This window comes from Lycium barbarum, chromosome 3, assembly GCF_019175385.1.
Source record: "Lycium barbarum isolate Lr01 chromosome 3, ASM1917538v2, whole genome shotgun sequence".
Taxonomy (NCBI): Eukaryota; Viridiplantae; Streptophyta; class Magnoliopsida; order Solanales; family Solanaceae; genus Lycium; species Lycium barbarum.
Window position 1 is genome coordinate 123,786,242 of NC_083339.1, and position 17,356 is coordinate 123,803,597.

At 38.3% G+C, this 17,356-nt stretch overlaps 1 protein-coding gene across 1 annotated transcript; it reads left to right on the plus strand.

Annotated features, from left to right (window-relative positions):
• The first annotated feature begins 2,087 nt into the window (after positions 1–2,087).
• LOC132632216 (autophagy-related protein 13a) lies at positions 2,088–9,678 on the plus strand. The gene is made up of 4 exons (XM_060348061.1): positions 2,088–2,246; positions 2,926–4,405; positions 4,558–4,736; positions 9,014–9,678. Exons 2-4 carry the CDS (start codon positions 3,080–3,082, stop codon positions 9,324–9,326), a joined length of 1,818 nt encoding a protein of 605 aa, XP_060204044.1. The 5' UTR covers positions 2,088–2,246; positions 2,926–3,079; the 3' UTR covers positions 9,327–9,678.
• The last annotated feature ends 7,678 nt before the right edge of the window (positions 9,679–17,356 follow it).

The window sequence follows — 17,356 nt, forward strand, 5'->3', positions numbered from 1 at the left end:
TATTTTTTCTCTTTGGATTGTAGGTAAAACTATATACTAATTGACTTTGCTGCAACTCCTCCTTGATATTGTCCCTTCCAGGGGTAATGAGCCAATGAGTGTAACTTCACAGAACCTGACAAATTAATCAAAACAAACATTAGATTTGGGCACCAATAAATTGTAGTCAACTCAAATTTCCATGTCAATATTCAATAATGTTCATAAAGAATGGGTGAAATAACAGAAAAAACAAGAAAACAAAAACTGAAAAGACAAATAATTAAACAAAGTTCACATATATAACAAGAAATGTGGTGTCTTGATACTTTTGTGTTAGATCTTACACGTACAAAAAGTGGAAAGGGTTCGAGAGGACTTTCCTCTCGTAGTTATATATTTGCTATATTGAAGAAAATGAATGAGATGCGTCTCATTTTTCTTTTGTCCGTTTTTATGTGTGTTCGTTCATATGCCTCTGATTATTTCTTTTGTCTTTCTATGAATCTCCCCACTTTTTTCGTCTCCTATGTTCGTCTGGAATTTTACTGTGGTGCCATCGAGTTGGTCATTTAGAATGGTTCTCTATAATTGTTTAGTCGATTGTAACGCTTTAATAAATAGAGGTGGATGTCATGATTTTAGTTTTATGAGTTCTGAATTTTAGAAAGACGATTTCAAATGGAAATAATTAAGTTCTAAATTGAATATTTGTACATATTTAATGAATTTTTTTAACACAAATATATTGTTTGAGAAAAAGCTACTAAGTTCGATCGTGCCTGGATGGACTTTTAGATCCGCCCTTGTAGAGTTGGTGATTACACAGTCATTTCTGTTGTTAGAATAATTTACATATTTGGTTCACATTCATCGACCTTTGATCTTTTCTACCCTTCGCTCTACAGGGATGTGCACCTATCCAATACGCACCTATCCAATACGTGTAAAATAAAATAACGAGAAATCGGATATACATTGACACATAACTAGGTTGCTGGTAGAGCAATGGTAGAATTATATAAGAAGAAAGTTTCTTGTCAATTCAAAAAAAATTAGATCTAATCTTGTCAAGTACACTTATTCTATTTTTGAAGTTCGATTGAAGATTGAGAAAGTCAGTAGTGCTTTTAGCAAAGGGCGATTTCTGGTGGATAAAAAACTTGATCACCTTTTTAAATAAAACAAATTGATGTGATGATCAAATTTAGTAAAGCGTCACTGCTTAGCCTGACATTATCGAGAAAAGATTTTGTTTTCTTCATCACCTTTGTATATTATCTTAGTCTACTTAATATTTAGAAGTGACATATAGATGAGTACATAGGTGCAGTTCATACGAGTGAGATGTCAACCTGACATCCTCGTGTCTTGTGTTGTCTTGCCCAGAACTACTCAATTGTCAATTTGAGAAGCTTATACAAAGGATATACATTATCGGCTTTTGGCTCCTTTAATGCTCAATGTCCTACCTTCTTTTAATTTGAGTATTAAGTCAAGATGGTTCAAATTTTATAGGCTCATATATCAACAAATGTAATTTGACCAATTATAACCGATTGGAAATACGTGGCCAAAATAAATTTTAGATATTTGTAGCGGTAAATCGTCTTATAAAGTTAAATTATTTATAAATATGAAAATATACCAATCTTTATGGGACAAACTAATAAAAAAAAGTAAGACGATCTTTTTGAGACGGAGAGTAATATTTAAGGGTATGGATTAATGATCAATAAAGCGAGTTAAAATGATGAGCTATCAAGTTTAAATTTCAGCGGATGCAAAAAATATTAGGTGACTTTTTTCACTGTCTAAGTTTGGTGACCAGAATTATACGTATTTATGCTGTGATGCGCACAAGACGAACACCATACTTATAAAAGAACAGATTATATATCATTTTTAAGAATTGTTTATATATATATTAAAACACTTTTTTGCAGTTGATATTTAGTGATTTAATTGTATAACAAACAGTTTAACAATCACCTGATAGAATCCAAATTTCCAATTAAAAACTTGAGCAGAAAACATATTTTCGCGGGTGTAAAGTTTTAAAAAATAATCTAATTTGAGTATAGTAAACTGAAAAAGGGGAAAAGAAGAATAGACCCAGTAGTCCGTATATGTACAATTTTGTCTCTCCTCTAGAGCCGGCATTTGACGCAATCTCTCTTTATCTCTCTCTCTCTCTTCCGCTTGCTTCAAAGTCTGAGTTTTACTTTCTTCCTTGCTAATCCCTATTTGTCCTTTTGTTCTCTCAAGTAAGTTTAATCCTTCCTTTCTTTGACTTTATATTATCATTAATCAATTTCCTACTCGATTCATTTATTCGAATTAGTAGTCGTTTGAATTTTGGTCTTGCTATTTATGATCCTCTTTCTTTTTAACTGATTTAATGCCGGTGTTAAGATCTGCATCTACAAAGTTAGTATTCTGCTGCGATTCTTGAATATTTATTACTGTACTACTAGAGCTCCGTGATTTTTTTTTTTTTTTTTTTTAAAAATAAATAATAAAGACTCCTGCATATCATGTTGTATGGAAATGAAGCTGTAGAATAACTTATAGTACTACTTTTGTCCCAATTTATGTGGCACAGTTCGGATTTCGAGAGTTGAACAGTTTAATTTTGAATGTGAATTGGGCCATGGAATCTTTAAGTTTCTTGAAATAAAATTTACATATTTGGAAACTATGTAAACAGTATATTATAAGTCACAATAATTGATAATTCAAAGTATCTGAAATTTTTTTATGAAAAAGTTACGGTCAAGAGAGAGACTTGTTTGAATCTCGAAATCCGAAAGATGCCCACATAAATTGGGACGGAGGGAGTAATATACATCTGTGGCATGGGTATTTGCATAACTTGTGTTACTCTTAGATCTTTATTGGGTGTGTTGTTCTAAATATTGTTTGAAATTTGTACATATATGCCAGGTGTATATTCACCCGTATAGTGCCCCAAGGGAGAGAGCATATCTTTAGCAGATAATTCTCTTGTCTATGCATTGTTAGCGAGTTTGTCATGTGCAATCTTAAGTGGCGTATGGTTGAGAGAAGATAGGGTTGATATTTGTTTGGGGTACATGAAATGGATTTTCAGAATAACCCACACGGTGAATATGGAAGGTTTGAACAGATACTTGCTCAATTTCTTCTGAAAACCTTGCATATTGTTTTGGACTGTAGAGTTCCTTCGATCCGACCTTGTGGTCGTAGTGGGGAAGTGAAAAAGAGTGACAAGTGGTTCAATTTGGTGTTGGGAGATCGCCCTGCTGTTCTTGATAATTTGAATTTTTGGCATAGAAACTTGATGGAGCCAATGATAATAGACATAATACTTGTTCAAGAGAAACCTAGTTCTTTGTCAGAGCATACTACAAGTATTGCAGGGGCATATACAGAAACCATTATAGAGAGGTGGGTTGTACAATATGAGTATCTGAGGACAATGGTTCCTCAAATTGGTGATTCGTCTTATAAGAAAACATACAAGAAATCAATTATACTGTTTCGCTCCCTTTATTCAATGATGAGACTCCTCCCTGCATTCAAGGCCTTCAGGAAACTTTCATCAAGTCAGAGTTGCGACTTTGATATCATTTACAAGGTCTCTTCATTTAGTGCTCCATTCTCCAGGTCAGAGGAGGAGTTGATGAAGCATTATACTTTTACTCCCGTTGATGCCCAGCAGGGCCGTCTTTGTATATCTGTGACATATCGTGAAGATCTGTCGGACTTTAACTTGGAGACTGCTGCATCCTTTCCACCTGCGATCATTACAGATTATGTAGGCAGTCCTCTTGCTGACCCGATGAGGTCATTTCCTTCCTCTGCATCTGATAAGTGTGTCCACCCTACATCATTTCCCTCGAGAGGGACACATTCATCTTCTTCATCACCTTTCCAGCGCCCACACAGTTGGACAAGTGGTTTCCTCACGTCACCTTCTTTACCTCGGACACAGCCATATGTAGGATCTCCACCTTTGTACCGCTCACCACATGAGCTTTCATCTTCACCCAGTGATGCATATGGACATAGGGTTTCACCTAACAACAGATTGCCCATTCACCACAAAGCAACAAGCTTTGATGAGTACCAGCTTTCACCTCCATTTTCACCATCGCCATCTCCATCTCCACCCACATATCTGTCAGGTGCAAATCCTGGGCAGACTCGTTTGCGTTCTGGAACTGGCCCTGTCAGTATCCCTCATCCAATTATGGGTACAAGTTCCAGATACCTATCTCCTAATTTGTCTGATCCTAACAGACATTCTCTCCCTCCAATGTCTCCCAGAAGCACAAAGCATGATTCATCATCCCATGAATCTCCTTCCGGAATCAGGTCATTCCGGAAAATGGATCCGCAGAGGACTCTAGAGTCTATCGGCGCTATCAGTCCTGGACAAAAGGTGAGCAATTTCTAATCTGGGAAAATGTACTGTTATTCTTGACTTGGGCGTGGTTGTGAACTTTGTTATTCATACTTTTATTCCAAACATTGTTGCTTAGTTAAGAAATTTTTCAGCTTCTGTCAACTTTTGTTTTTATTCTTCCTTTTCAGATTTCCAGAGATACTAGAGATGATTCCGGACGGTTCTCTGGTTTGTTATCTTCAAGTGGTTCGCCACGCTTATATTCTAGAAGTTCTAGCAGGCTATCTTTTCAAGATGACTTGGATGTCTGTGATTTTTCCTGTCCGTTTATTGTTGATGATGTTGATACTTCCGATTCACAAGCCAGGTAACTTTGCTACTCTTCTTCTGTATTTTTGGAGAATTCTTCTCAGGAACTGTAAATCTTTACATCCGTGTTGCACGAAGTTCATCTTGTAGTCTTGTGAAAAGTGCATCTGTGTTTTAATAATTGGGCTCTCCAGGAGCCCAGTGCATTGCTTTCTAATTGCGTATAACATGCTGAATATTGTTTAGATATTGGCTGCTGGTAGGACGTAAAGTTGAACAGTTAATCTAACTAAATTGGGAAAATTTTACATATTGGAGAGTCCGTTGACCTAGCTGTCATATCTAAAGGGAGACGTCAATTACAAAAGTTTTTGGAAGTTACTTTTGCCTTTAATATTTTATATGCAAAGAGATCTTTTAGGGAGAATTCCAATAATCTTCTCCTCTTTACTGTATGAAAAGATTTATGAATAAGTTGCTAGAAAATCCAAGGTTAAGCTCTTCATTTGTGAATTAAATTAAAGTAGATTCAGGTCCATCAGAACTTTTCTCAACGTCATTGTAATAATTGTCCTCCCCAAATTGATAAGGTGGTGCTCAATCATCTGGAAAAGGAAGAAGAGATCTGGAGAATGTCCAGCTTGATTATTCCATCGAGCTCTTGGGCGTTGAAATAATGTTTATGCTCGGTCGTAAAAAACGACGGATGTATAATTATAGGCATGGAAATTTCCCTAATTATCCTAATTTGCATACACAATATTCCGTAATCTCCCTGCTTGATATATAAATATTCTATTTAATTAATGTGAATTTTCCGAGCCCCTCCCTGAGTAAGTTGGAGTAGGCATATCATTTGATCCTAGTTTGTTGCAAATATATTCAGTCTTGTAATTTCAAAGTGATTTTGTGAGATCTTCCAATTGATCATTTGAATTAATGAAAATAGTAGCAATTATAAATATTTTACAGAGAATCTATTTCTATGCTTTGTTTTTCACGTGATACGAGATTGAGTAATATATAGTGCAGCCTGATTGTCAATAAATCAGTTTCAGTAGATCATCTTTTCCACATTTCTGTTTTCTGGAGAAGCTTGTATAACCATGTAAGTCTGCATATTGCTAAGATCATGGATCTAAATGTAGACCTGTCTCTTTATTTTTGAAATAGATGTAGACCTGTCTCTTTCAATGTATCCAATGCACTTTTTCTTTGTTAAATGACAATTTTGTTGTATTGTGCTACCCAGCGGCGGATCTAGGATTTCTAGAACATGGGCGCACCACTAGAAAAGGGAAAAAAGAAAGTATTAAGTGGGAATTGATCCCTATTCCTTTGGGTAACTAAGCATTCAACCAAGTGCGCCATTTTGCCTTTATGGAGCATAGGCCAACAGATAACATTAGATCAATTCTAGGAAATATGTACATAAATATCTAATTTTGTGGAGAGACCATGGGTTCACGCACTGTAATTTGAGCCGAAATTCGCCCTGGTGCTAGCTCAATGCCAAGAAAGTATTTCCGTTTTCGTTTGCCTTTAGTCTAGAATTGACTAGTGAGATGTGGTTTAAGTTGAGCAATACACATCTATGATTATTTCTTGTTTTAACAATGTTATAAGTGTAAGAAAATAGGTTTTCGCTGAGTAAAGCTTTGAAAACACCGAATGATCTACTTCACATCAAAACGTGCTAAATGTTGACAACGGTATTTTTTTTTTTTAAAAAAAACTGGTAAATTAAGTTGACAACATAGTTGTTAACCATGCATATGATGATTGGATGAGATCATAAAAGGACCTACATAGTTGACTCACTGATCTAGGCCCTCATGAGCAACAAACAACTCCCATTGGCAACAAACGCTGGTGCTTGTTTCATATAAATTTCGTCAACAAGTTCTTCATGGATTTTTATGTCCAACTAAAAAGGGGACATGGGTGCCATATACATAAGAACCAACTAATGCAATTTTAGACGCCGGCGAGGAAATTTCATCATAATGAAGATCATATATTTGGTGTATTCTTTGACAACCAATAGAGCTTTATGTCAGCCGACCTTCTGATCTCGTCCCAGATAGACTGTTCAACGTTCACACCAGTCACCACTCACCGTTAACATCCTATTATAGATTTACCTTGAGATAAGTGAGTTATCTCATAGATTTTTATTAAATAAAGAAACTTATTTCATAGGTACCATCATTATGTAGAACAGTCATTTTCCTTAATCATAAACTGACACCATCGAAGATTAACCTTTGCTTCTTCCATAAACTTATGTAGTGGAACGATGGATATATTTGTAACAAAATTATTTTATGAAGTGACAATTGGTGATAACTCTTTTTTTTTGTTTGTTTTGCTTTTTGATAACCGTGGTGTCCGGGCTAGCTTGCGCGCACCTCGACTAATTCCACGGGATACCTGCTACCTCCCACTAGCAACAGGTATCAGGTAAGTCTGTCCACCAAGGCTATGACAGATAAAAAGAAATCACCTAGTATTTTGTCTCTGCTAGGATTTGAACCTGAGACCTCATGGTTCTCTTTATTGACCACTAGGCCACACCCTTGGGGTGCTAAACTGCACATCGAGCATGTGATACTTTGATATGCAGGATATTGAGATTTACATGAATCTTTCCAGTCGGTTTAACTGACTTTGTTGCAAGTACTTAAGTTTCCTTTACTCTACTCACTTGGCTCTTCACCATCCTTTTAATTGTTCTCTGTTCTCTGTCTCTTTTTCTTGTTTATATGTGTTGTGTTACATTTGGCCATGAAGGTTAGATTCGAGAGTGGGTTGTCAACCAGGAAACTAAGAACCCCACATTCAAAATTCGTAAGGCTAGAGAGTGGTAGGTCTATCATAACAAACTAGCTTTATGTTGGTGTTTGGGTTGATTCCATTGGTTTGAGTTTCTAGCACTCTATATTAACTAGATTGTTTGAGATGGGGATTAACAGAAGTGTGCAGATTATTCAAAAATGGGGGATTTCCCTGAAATAATTACTTATATGCCCCATTTACCTTCTATACACAAACATACGCCACAATACTCACCATTCCTATTCTTCATATCAATACTTATTACTCACTATTGAAGGCCCCAAATGAATAGCATCTGTCATTGATTACTTTTGAGAGACCGTATCTGCTTATGCCTTAAAGTTTGTGTACAGTCTGTTTTAGCTTACCTTGTCAAAAAAAAATTGTGTACGATCTGGCCCCTTTCATTGTCAAGAGAGCAAAGGATAGACTTGATATTTTGACTTTAGAAGGCCACATGTTCACTATCGCAGATTCTATCGGGAGCTTTGAGATCTCATGTATCATAGGTTTATGGGGATTACTTCTTCTATGTCCATTGGAACTATATGTTTCTATTGTGTTTTTGTTAGTCATTTTGGAGGATTCTGGGGGGTCATGAAAGTACTTATTGGCTTTGACTAGACAGAACAGTAGGCAATTGAAGTTGAAAATGGATTATGCAGAGGAAATTTTCTGCATTAGAGTTGGTGAGGGAGTGGAGTGGAGTGAGGGAAAGAAAAATGAACCTTTCAGTAATTGCCGAAGACAGCAGGCACTGAATTTTTCATAGTTTGTGTGTCTTCACTTGAGGGAGGGAGCACTGGATGATGGAAATGATAATTTACTAGATTGGCAGGACTTGAGACCCATTTTGAATGTGATTGGCTTTTAAACAATTGTCATCTGCTTTGCTATGTCGCACAAATCCTTCAAAATCCTTAGCTGGACCCATGTCAATCCGACACAATTTGGGTGTGGGTGTGGGATCCATAGTGGATTTCGTCAACCTAATAGGTGCTTTGACTACACCTATGGCTAAGAAGTATAGGTTGATTGGGTCTTTAGTTTGATTTTAGGCTTATGTCATATATATGTTCAGATAAAATAATAGAACACTTTGCTATTATACAGGATGACTTGTGAATAATATGGAAGTGAATACAAAAAATTAATCATAGTAGCTTTAATTTTATAACATCTGTAATTGTCGAAATGCGTGCATATATATGCTATAATATACAGTTGCTGGTTGTATTCTAACACCCGTGCCCATACTCCTATCCGTACCCCTGAATCTTAAGATTTAGGTGATGACGAATTTGACGTCTAGATATGCGCCCTTCTCGGTGCCCACACCCGTATCCGAGCAACATGGGTGCTTTATATCCCTTGGGTTCTGATATTGAATAAAAATGAACCTTCAGTAATTGCCAGGCACGAAATTTGTCATAGCTGTGTCTTCATTTCTTACGTGCCACTAGATTTTCAACTCACTTTAATATCATTGTTCTGCAGTGACAACCTCGATGGGAGAAAAGGTTCAGAAGTTTCTTCTCAGACATCTGCAACAACCAGAAAATCCCAAGATGCAGCTGTAGGTGCCCTTGTTCACTTGCTGAGAAGTGCTCCTCCATTACGCCAAGACTCTAGCTGTTATACCTCGCATAGCATAAAGACTGAACTGGATGGAGAACTTAGCACTGCATCTGGGTTATCCATCAGTAGGAAGGCATCAGATGCATTGGAGGAGCTTAAAACTTACAAAGATTTGAAAGATCTACTGCTGTCTAAGAGCGCAACCGATTCAGTCAGTGAGGGTGGAATTTAACCTGGTGTATCCCACTTACAAAAGTTAGCTCAGAATGGATGAAGATAGTTGATATTTCTCCCTAATGTTGATAAACAAACTTTTCTATGGGGGACTCCATCATGTAATTTGGAGGGCTAACGGATTCTGTACATAAGGTGATTAAAATAGCAAACATTGTTGAAACAGAGTGCTCATTGACACATTTTAAGAACATTGACGGATGTGAAAAAAAATAAAAAAATAAAAAGGAAAAAGAGAAAGAAAATAACAGTACTTTGGTTCTTCTAAAAGCAGCTTGTTTAACAGGCTTGCTTTTATTTGTTTGTTAATTATAAATCCGTGTGATAAAAAGCAGTGAGGTTTTCTGTAATTTTGCTATTTTCAAGTGTATCCACCGTAAAATAACTCGGTTGTGTCACTTTGGGAATCAGTTTAGTCATGGACTAATTCCGAAGAACAATGATTCTCAAGTTGTGTCAATATCAGTAGAAAATGGACCAGGTAAATGAGTGTTAATCAGTTACGGTAATTGTATATTTAGTTCATTAAAATACAATGCCAATTTTTTTTATTGTTTTCATGAACTAAATGTAGCGGGAGTTTAGTGCATTGGTTGCCCTTTTACAACGTAACATTCCTTTCCCAAATGTGGACGCCATTGCCTGGTTCGTTACTCTATTAGACACGCCGACTCTTCTTGTTATTTACTATGTTTGGTTCAAATGAAAGATATGTATACAAATTCCATATAAAAGGGACTATGCCAAGGTTGTAGAAAAAATGTAAACTGTCATCACCTATTCTAACCACCTAAAAGTGGTCTGAACAGGGAAAATAATACTCCTACTAAAGTTAATTGTATTAACCAGTTCAAACTGGGAAGAGCATGATCTTATTTCTGATAGTAAGCTTCTAACAAACAGTTAAACCCTTTGTTGTTAATCTCAGGCTTATGAATAAGGTTGAAAGATAAAAGCAAAGATAAACAGATAAGTATTTAATAAACATCTAAATCATGTCTAGGAAAACATTTGAATTAAATCAGGATACTTTTATCTGATACGAGTAAAAAGAATAGTTAATTGTCACAGAAACAAAGAGTGGCTGTATATACGAAGCTACCTTTGAATCAAACAGATTAGTGAAAAAACCATAAGACAGAACTGAATATAGAACACTGGCTTAGACGAAAAGTAAATGCCTAACAATTGAAGACATGTTTCTAACCCCTCTCTGAATTCTGGAATGAAGTCTTGTTACTGTTGGCTGCTGTTTCTTCTTCAAACTTGAATGCTGGAAATACAAATCCTTTTTTGCTGAACAGCGTATCAATCAGGTTCTCCAAAGCCTCAGGGGTCAGTCGAAATCCATCCCAATGTAAATAAGAAGCCCTATCAAAACACGTAGCAGCTCCTTCCTCTCCCCACTTCTTCTTCACATCAAAGTTGAACGGACCATCGCCACTGCCACAACACGCCTTCATTAAAGTCTCTGTCTATTTCAAGCGCAGCTTCAGAATTGCTAGCGAAAGGTGATCGTTGTGAAGCTTCGAGAACAGATTCAATCCCTTGTGACATCTGTTTTTGTCCATTGAATCTCCCTCAGAAAATAGAGTCCGAAAACCTGGAAAGCAGCCCAAGGGTAGAATTCCAGAAACCATAATAGTTTTGGCTTCAGCTTCATTGATGAGTCTTTCCACTGAATTCTTAATGGTCTCTACCACTTCAGGCGCAAGATGAGACACCTGAGAAATAGATTTTCCATGTAAGAAGGCCTGTTTGTAGTCGTTGATTCCAGGTTGATCCATAAAGATGAGAGCTTTCTCAAGAACCTTGTATTTGCTACAGTCGTGAAAAGAGAAGCAGTTTCTATAGAAGAACTCATGAAGGTGATAATCGGCGATAGCTCATGAGACTGCGGAGGTGGTTTGATACCATTTTTGAGGAAGAAAAAAGGGCTCATAATGGTAGCTCCAGGGGTGGCAAAATTAAGACCAGACTCAAAGAATTCAGTGCCTTGTTGGGTGTAGGGTTGTGGAGAAGGCAGATTGAGAGTTGCAGCAATATGATCAGCCGCTGATGAAGAAGATGAATAGTCACCAATATCTCCCAAGTTATATATGGAATTAAACGGACCAAGTAGTACATCATCTTTCCCCAGAGAAGAAAAATGAACAACAAGAAGACTGCAAGAGAATGTTTTCCTTGATTATTCTGTTCCCTTGAATGGGTTGATATACAACATTTACAACATAATTGTAGGCTACAAATTAGGAACTAATTTGACTAAATAATTCTAACATACGCTATCCTAAAATAGAAGATTACAAAATATATTTGACTAAATATTTACATAATCTAACACACCCCCGCAGTCGAAGCGGGAGGTTTACGAACGGTTAGACTGTCCCGAAAATCATCAAATAGTACGCGCGGAAGACCTTTGGTGAAAATGTCGGCAATCTGATAACGGGACGGAACATATAGGACACGAACCTCTCCACGTCTAACCTTTTCACGAACAAAGTGAATGTCCATTTCAATATGCTTGGTACGTTGATGTTGTACCGGATTTCCAGACAAGTAAATGGCACTCACATTATCACAATAGACCAAAGTTTCTTTACGAATAAGACAATTGAGTTCAAGCAACAAATTACGAATCCAACAAGATTCAGAGACAACATTAACAACCCCTCTGTATTCAGCTTCAGCACTTGACTTAGATAGAGTAGGTTGGCGCTTGGAAGACCAAGAAATCAAGTTATCCCCAAAATATACACAATAACCCGATGTGGAGCGTCGAGTGTCTAGACATCGTCCCCAATCAGCATCTGTATATGAAAGTAGTGACTGGAGAGAGGTTTTGTATAAGTGTCTACCAAAGTCAATCGTACCGCGAATGTAACGCAAAATGCGTTTTAATGCTTCCATATGCTCGACTTTGGGATCATGCATAAACAAGCAAACCTGCTGGACCGCGTATGATATGTCTGGCTGAGTAAATGTCAAGTATTGCAAAGCACCTGCCAGACGACGATACTTCGTAGGATCTTCATACGGGGCGCTCGAAGTGGCGCTGAGTTTGCCTTTTGTATCAACTGGAGTGGGGCAAGACTTACATTGTGACATACCTGCCCTGTCAAGAATATCCTCTGCATACGAACTCTAAGACATGAATAGGCTATTTTTGTCCCGGGAGACGGCAATCCCCAAAAAATAGCTCAACGGACCCAAGTCTTTCATTGCAAATTCCGTAGCTAACTTGGACATAATACCTAGTCTGAGAGAGTCTGAAGATGTAGTTAGAATAATATCATCCACATATAACAAAATGTAAGCAGTATCTTTGCCACGACAATAAGTGAAGAGAGAGTTGTCAGATGTACTATGCGAGAAACCAATGGTTGCCACATATTCAGCAAAACGCTGATACCATGCCCGTGGTGCCTGTTTCAAGCCATAAAGAGACTTACGCAAGAGACAAACATGATCAGGACGAGCCGGATCCCGGAATCCCAGAGGCTGATACATATAGACGGTCTCATTCAAATTGCCATGTAAGAAAGCATTCTTTACATCAAGTTGGTGAATGGGCCAAGAATGAGATAAAACAATAGTAAGAACCACACGGATAGTCGCCGGCTTGACCACCGGACTGAAAGTCTCGTCACAATCAACACCTTCCTGTTGAGACCTGCCATCACCTACAAGACGGGCTTTATGCCTCTCAAAAGAACCATCAGATTTCTTTTTATGCTGAAAAATCCATAAAGACCGAATAATATTAGCATTGGGAGGACGAGGGACCAACTCCCAAGTCTTACTATCAATAAGAGCATTATATTCATCTTGTATAGCATTTTTCCAATTCGGGTCATTAAGTGCACCGACGGGATTCCGAGGAATAGTGGAGATGGAATTGGTGGTGGCACTTAAAGCTTGATTATGGTATTTCAAGTTCGGCTTAAATATCCCATGTTGACTACGCGTAGTCATGCGAGGAACAGGCGGGGGGCTGGCAGGGAGAGGCCTGCTCACGGTGTGGGGGGCTGGCAGTGGCGGGACTGTCGGCTGGACCGCGAGTGGATTGGGAGGGAGCTGGCGGTCAGCTGGGGTGGTGGGAGGGTTCGACTGGACAGACGACGAGGGAGGAGAGGGGATGGTTGAGCTCGGGTGGTGGGTTGCAAGAGGTGGAGCAGCGGCCTGGTCATGCAACAAATGTATTCTCACTGGGGAATTATCATCACCCAAAAACTCATAGGAAGTAGAAGATGAACTATTTATTTGCGAAAATGGAAAGGAGTTTTCATCAAACCACATATGCCGAGCAATGATTATTTTTCGGCTCGATAAATCATAGCATTTGTATCCCCGATGATTACAAGGATACCCCAGGAAAACACACGGAGTGGACCTAGATTGGAGCTTATGAATTTGTGTGGACAGAAAAAGAGGAAAGCATAGACAACCAAAAACTCGGAGATGAGAGTAGGATGGATTCTTTTGATAAAGAATCTGAGTGGGTGTCTTATATGCTAAGATTTTAGAAAGGAGAATATTGTGTAGGTACGTTGCCATGGTCAAGGCGTGATGCCAATAGGAGGGGGGCATGGATGCATGGGCAAAGAGTGTACGAACAATATTATTTATGGATTTAATTTTCCGTTCCGCCTTACCATTTTGGGGTGAGGTGTGCGGGCAAGAAAATCGGAAAAGCATCCCGTTTTGTTCACAGAATTTATGAAAAGGACCATTATCAAATTCACGCCCGTTGTCACATTGAAAAGTTTTGATTTCTTTTTCAAACTGAGCGCGAATGAAAATCCGGAAAGACAAGAAACAATCATAAACTTGGGACTTTGTTTTGATGGGAAAAGTCCAAAGAAAATTAGTGTAATTGTCAAGAAATAAAACATAATATCTGTGACCAGAAGAGCTAAGAACAGGTGAAGTCCATAAATCACTGTGAACAATGTCAAAAGGCATAGTAGTAGTTGAAAGAGAGTCATAAAAAGGCATTTTAATTAATTTCCCCAATGGGCAATAATGACAAACATTGTTTCGAGCCTTCTTACATTCAATCAAATTACTACTACGTAAATAACTAAGAATCACATCCCTGGGATGACCTAAACGGGAGTGCCAAATATGAGGAGAGATGGTGGTAAAAGCAGATGGTGCGGAAGGCGAGATGGCTCGATAATTTTTGAAGAATGGATAAAGATCACCCAAACTTTCACATCTCATGAGTTTGCTCCTCGTCCATAAATCCTTCACAGAAAAGCCAAAAGGATCAAATTCAACAGAAACCATATTATCGATAGTAAATTTACGAACGGAAATAAGGTTTTTGATGAGTTTAGGTGCATGTAATACATTTTTCAGGTTTAAGGAGGGATTTACTTGAAGGGATGTATGACCATAACCACGAATCGGAATCATGTTACCATTACCAACAATAATGCCATTATTTTTGCTCAATTGATAATAAGACGAGAGAGTACCTTGGGAGTTAGTCATGTGAGATGTGGCTCCGGTGTCCATGTACCGATTGTTGTCATCGGGCGGATTCAAAGACATTGTGTGCATAGCCTGATCAATATCCGTGGGCGCATACCCACCATGTGATGACGAGGCTGACGAGTAGAACGATTGTGGAGGACGAGGACCAAGAACTCCCTGTTGCGAAGGAGCTGGGCGTGACTGCTGCCAGCCGCGGGGTTGCTGCCACCTAGCTGTGGGGTACGGGCAAGGTGGGGTGGCCTACGGCTGTGGCCCCCAAGCAGCCCATGGTGGAAAATACCACGACGGGGCAGTGGTTCCCTGCTGCTGCGACGCGGCGGGCTGGTATTCTTGGGTATTGTTTCGGTTGCCCCCGCCGCTGCTTTGCCCATTCCCGCTGCCACCGCAGTTGTTGCGGTTGCCGCCGCTGCGACCGCAGTTGTTCTTCTTTCCACGATTGTGCGAATTTCCTCGATTGTTGAAGGCATTTTCAGAATTATTGGGCTGTCCATTACCGGAGAAATTCTGAGGATTAACATTGTGGGAAACAAGAGCAGCATTCGAGCCGGAGTCGTGAATGGCGTCTTCGGCATGACTATCTTCCTCAGGCTCGAGCATTGACCGGACAACGTCAAAAGATGGGAGAGGAGTACGGTGCTGCACCGTCGTTCGAAAAGTTTTATATTCATCCGACAACTCTCGCAGAAGACGAAGCACAAGTCGTTCGTCGGAAACTTTGTGACCGACATTGGCGAGATTGTCTGCAAGAACTTTCAGCCTGGTGCAGTATGCTTTCACATTCGGAAAATCCACCAATTTGGTGTTGGTGAATTTTGCATCAAGAGCAAGAGCCCTAGCCGATTTGTTGTCTTGAAAGAGATGAACAAGGCGATTCCAAGCCTCGACTGCGGTGTCCTCTTGATGAATGATCGTGTTGAGAAGATCATTCGATATCGTACCATATATCCATTGCCGAACAATGTCGTCTAGCCGTTCCCATAGGGCCTTAGCAGCAAGTTTTTCGGCTGCAGTTGCCAGTGGCTGCACGATGGGGGAGGCAGGAGGTAGGATGTGGTCGATTACCAAGTTTGCACGACAATGGAGCTTGAAGAGGATAGCCCAGTTATTGTATTGGCTTCCTGCATAGTCAAGAACAATAGGAATGCATGATTTAATATTGGTGACTCGCAGGATGCAACTTGGACGCGTTAGCCATGCAGAAGAGGAGGGGGAATGACTGAAGGGGAGGAAAACGAAAGAGGGGGGGGGGGGTGTCGGCGGCTAAGGGCTAGGGTTTTTAAGAGAAACCTAGTCTGATATCATGTAAGAGAATGTTTTCCTTGATTATTCTGTTCCCTTGAATGGGTTGATATACAACATTTACAACATAATTGTAGGCTACAAATTAGAAACTAATTTGACTAAATAATTCTAACATATGTTATCCTAAAATAGAAGATTACAAAATATATTTGACTAAATATTTACATTATTTAACAAAGACCACAACAGAGTAATACCAAGATTAACAAACGATGGTTGCTGCAATGGGAAGCCATTGAAGCGAAGACGAAACTAAAGAGCAAAATTGATTGGAACGGACCAAGACCAAGTACATCATCTTTCCCCAGACAAAAAAAGGATCAACAAAAAGACCAGAGCAGAATAATACCATGATCAACAAAGGATGGTTGCTGCAATGGGAAGCCATTGAAGCAGAGATGAAACTAAAGAGGAAAATTGACTGGAGAATCAAAGGCAAAAGAGAATGAGTAAGTTTTGTTATGCAAAATTCTGAGGAGCAGTGAATGATATTTATAGAGGTGGTGATTGCTTGGCGTTTAATTAAACTAAATTGTCTCCTAGGTTGATTAGGAGAAACAAAAAACTACATAGTTGTTTTCATTTAGGAGAACCCAAATTATTTTACAGAATGCCAGTGTATTTCCTTATTCTTTCTTTTATTTCAAAAGTTCCTTGAAACTTTCTTCTACTGATATCATTGAAGGAAAACTCTCCAATATATTGTCTCCTTTCTCTTTGTAAAAGAAACCGGAACTCACGTGTTTTTTTTTTTTTTTTTTTTTAAAGTTTGAAGAAAATAAAAGTGGGCACATGATCTTTCGGTATTTGGGGAGTCCTCCTTTTCCTTTTTCAGAAAGGAAAAGAAATTTGATGAAAACGAAATTCTAATATTTCTAAAAAAAATTAGGATGGGAGTTTTCGATTTTTAAAAAATAACAGAAAATTGAACAGACAAGGAAATTCTAATCTTAATATAGTTTATTTTTTTTGGAAGCGGAGCTTCTGATGTGTACCTTTTTTTTTTTTTAAAAAAAAGAAGTATATTAAATCAAATTTGAATATAAACTAAAGAATAGTTGAAAAATAATTTTAGAAAAATACTTTCTAGATTATCAGCCTCCCTTCTATATGATATTTTTATCCAGATATTTTAATTTTAGAAAAATACTTTCTAGATTATCAGCCTCCCTTCTATATGATATTTTTATCCAGATATTTTAATTTTAGAAAAATACTTTC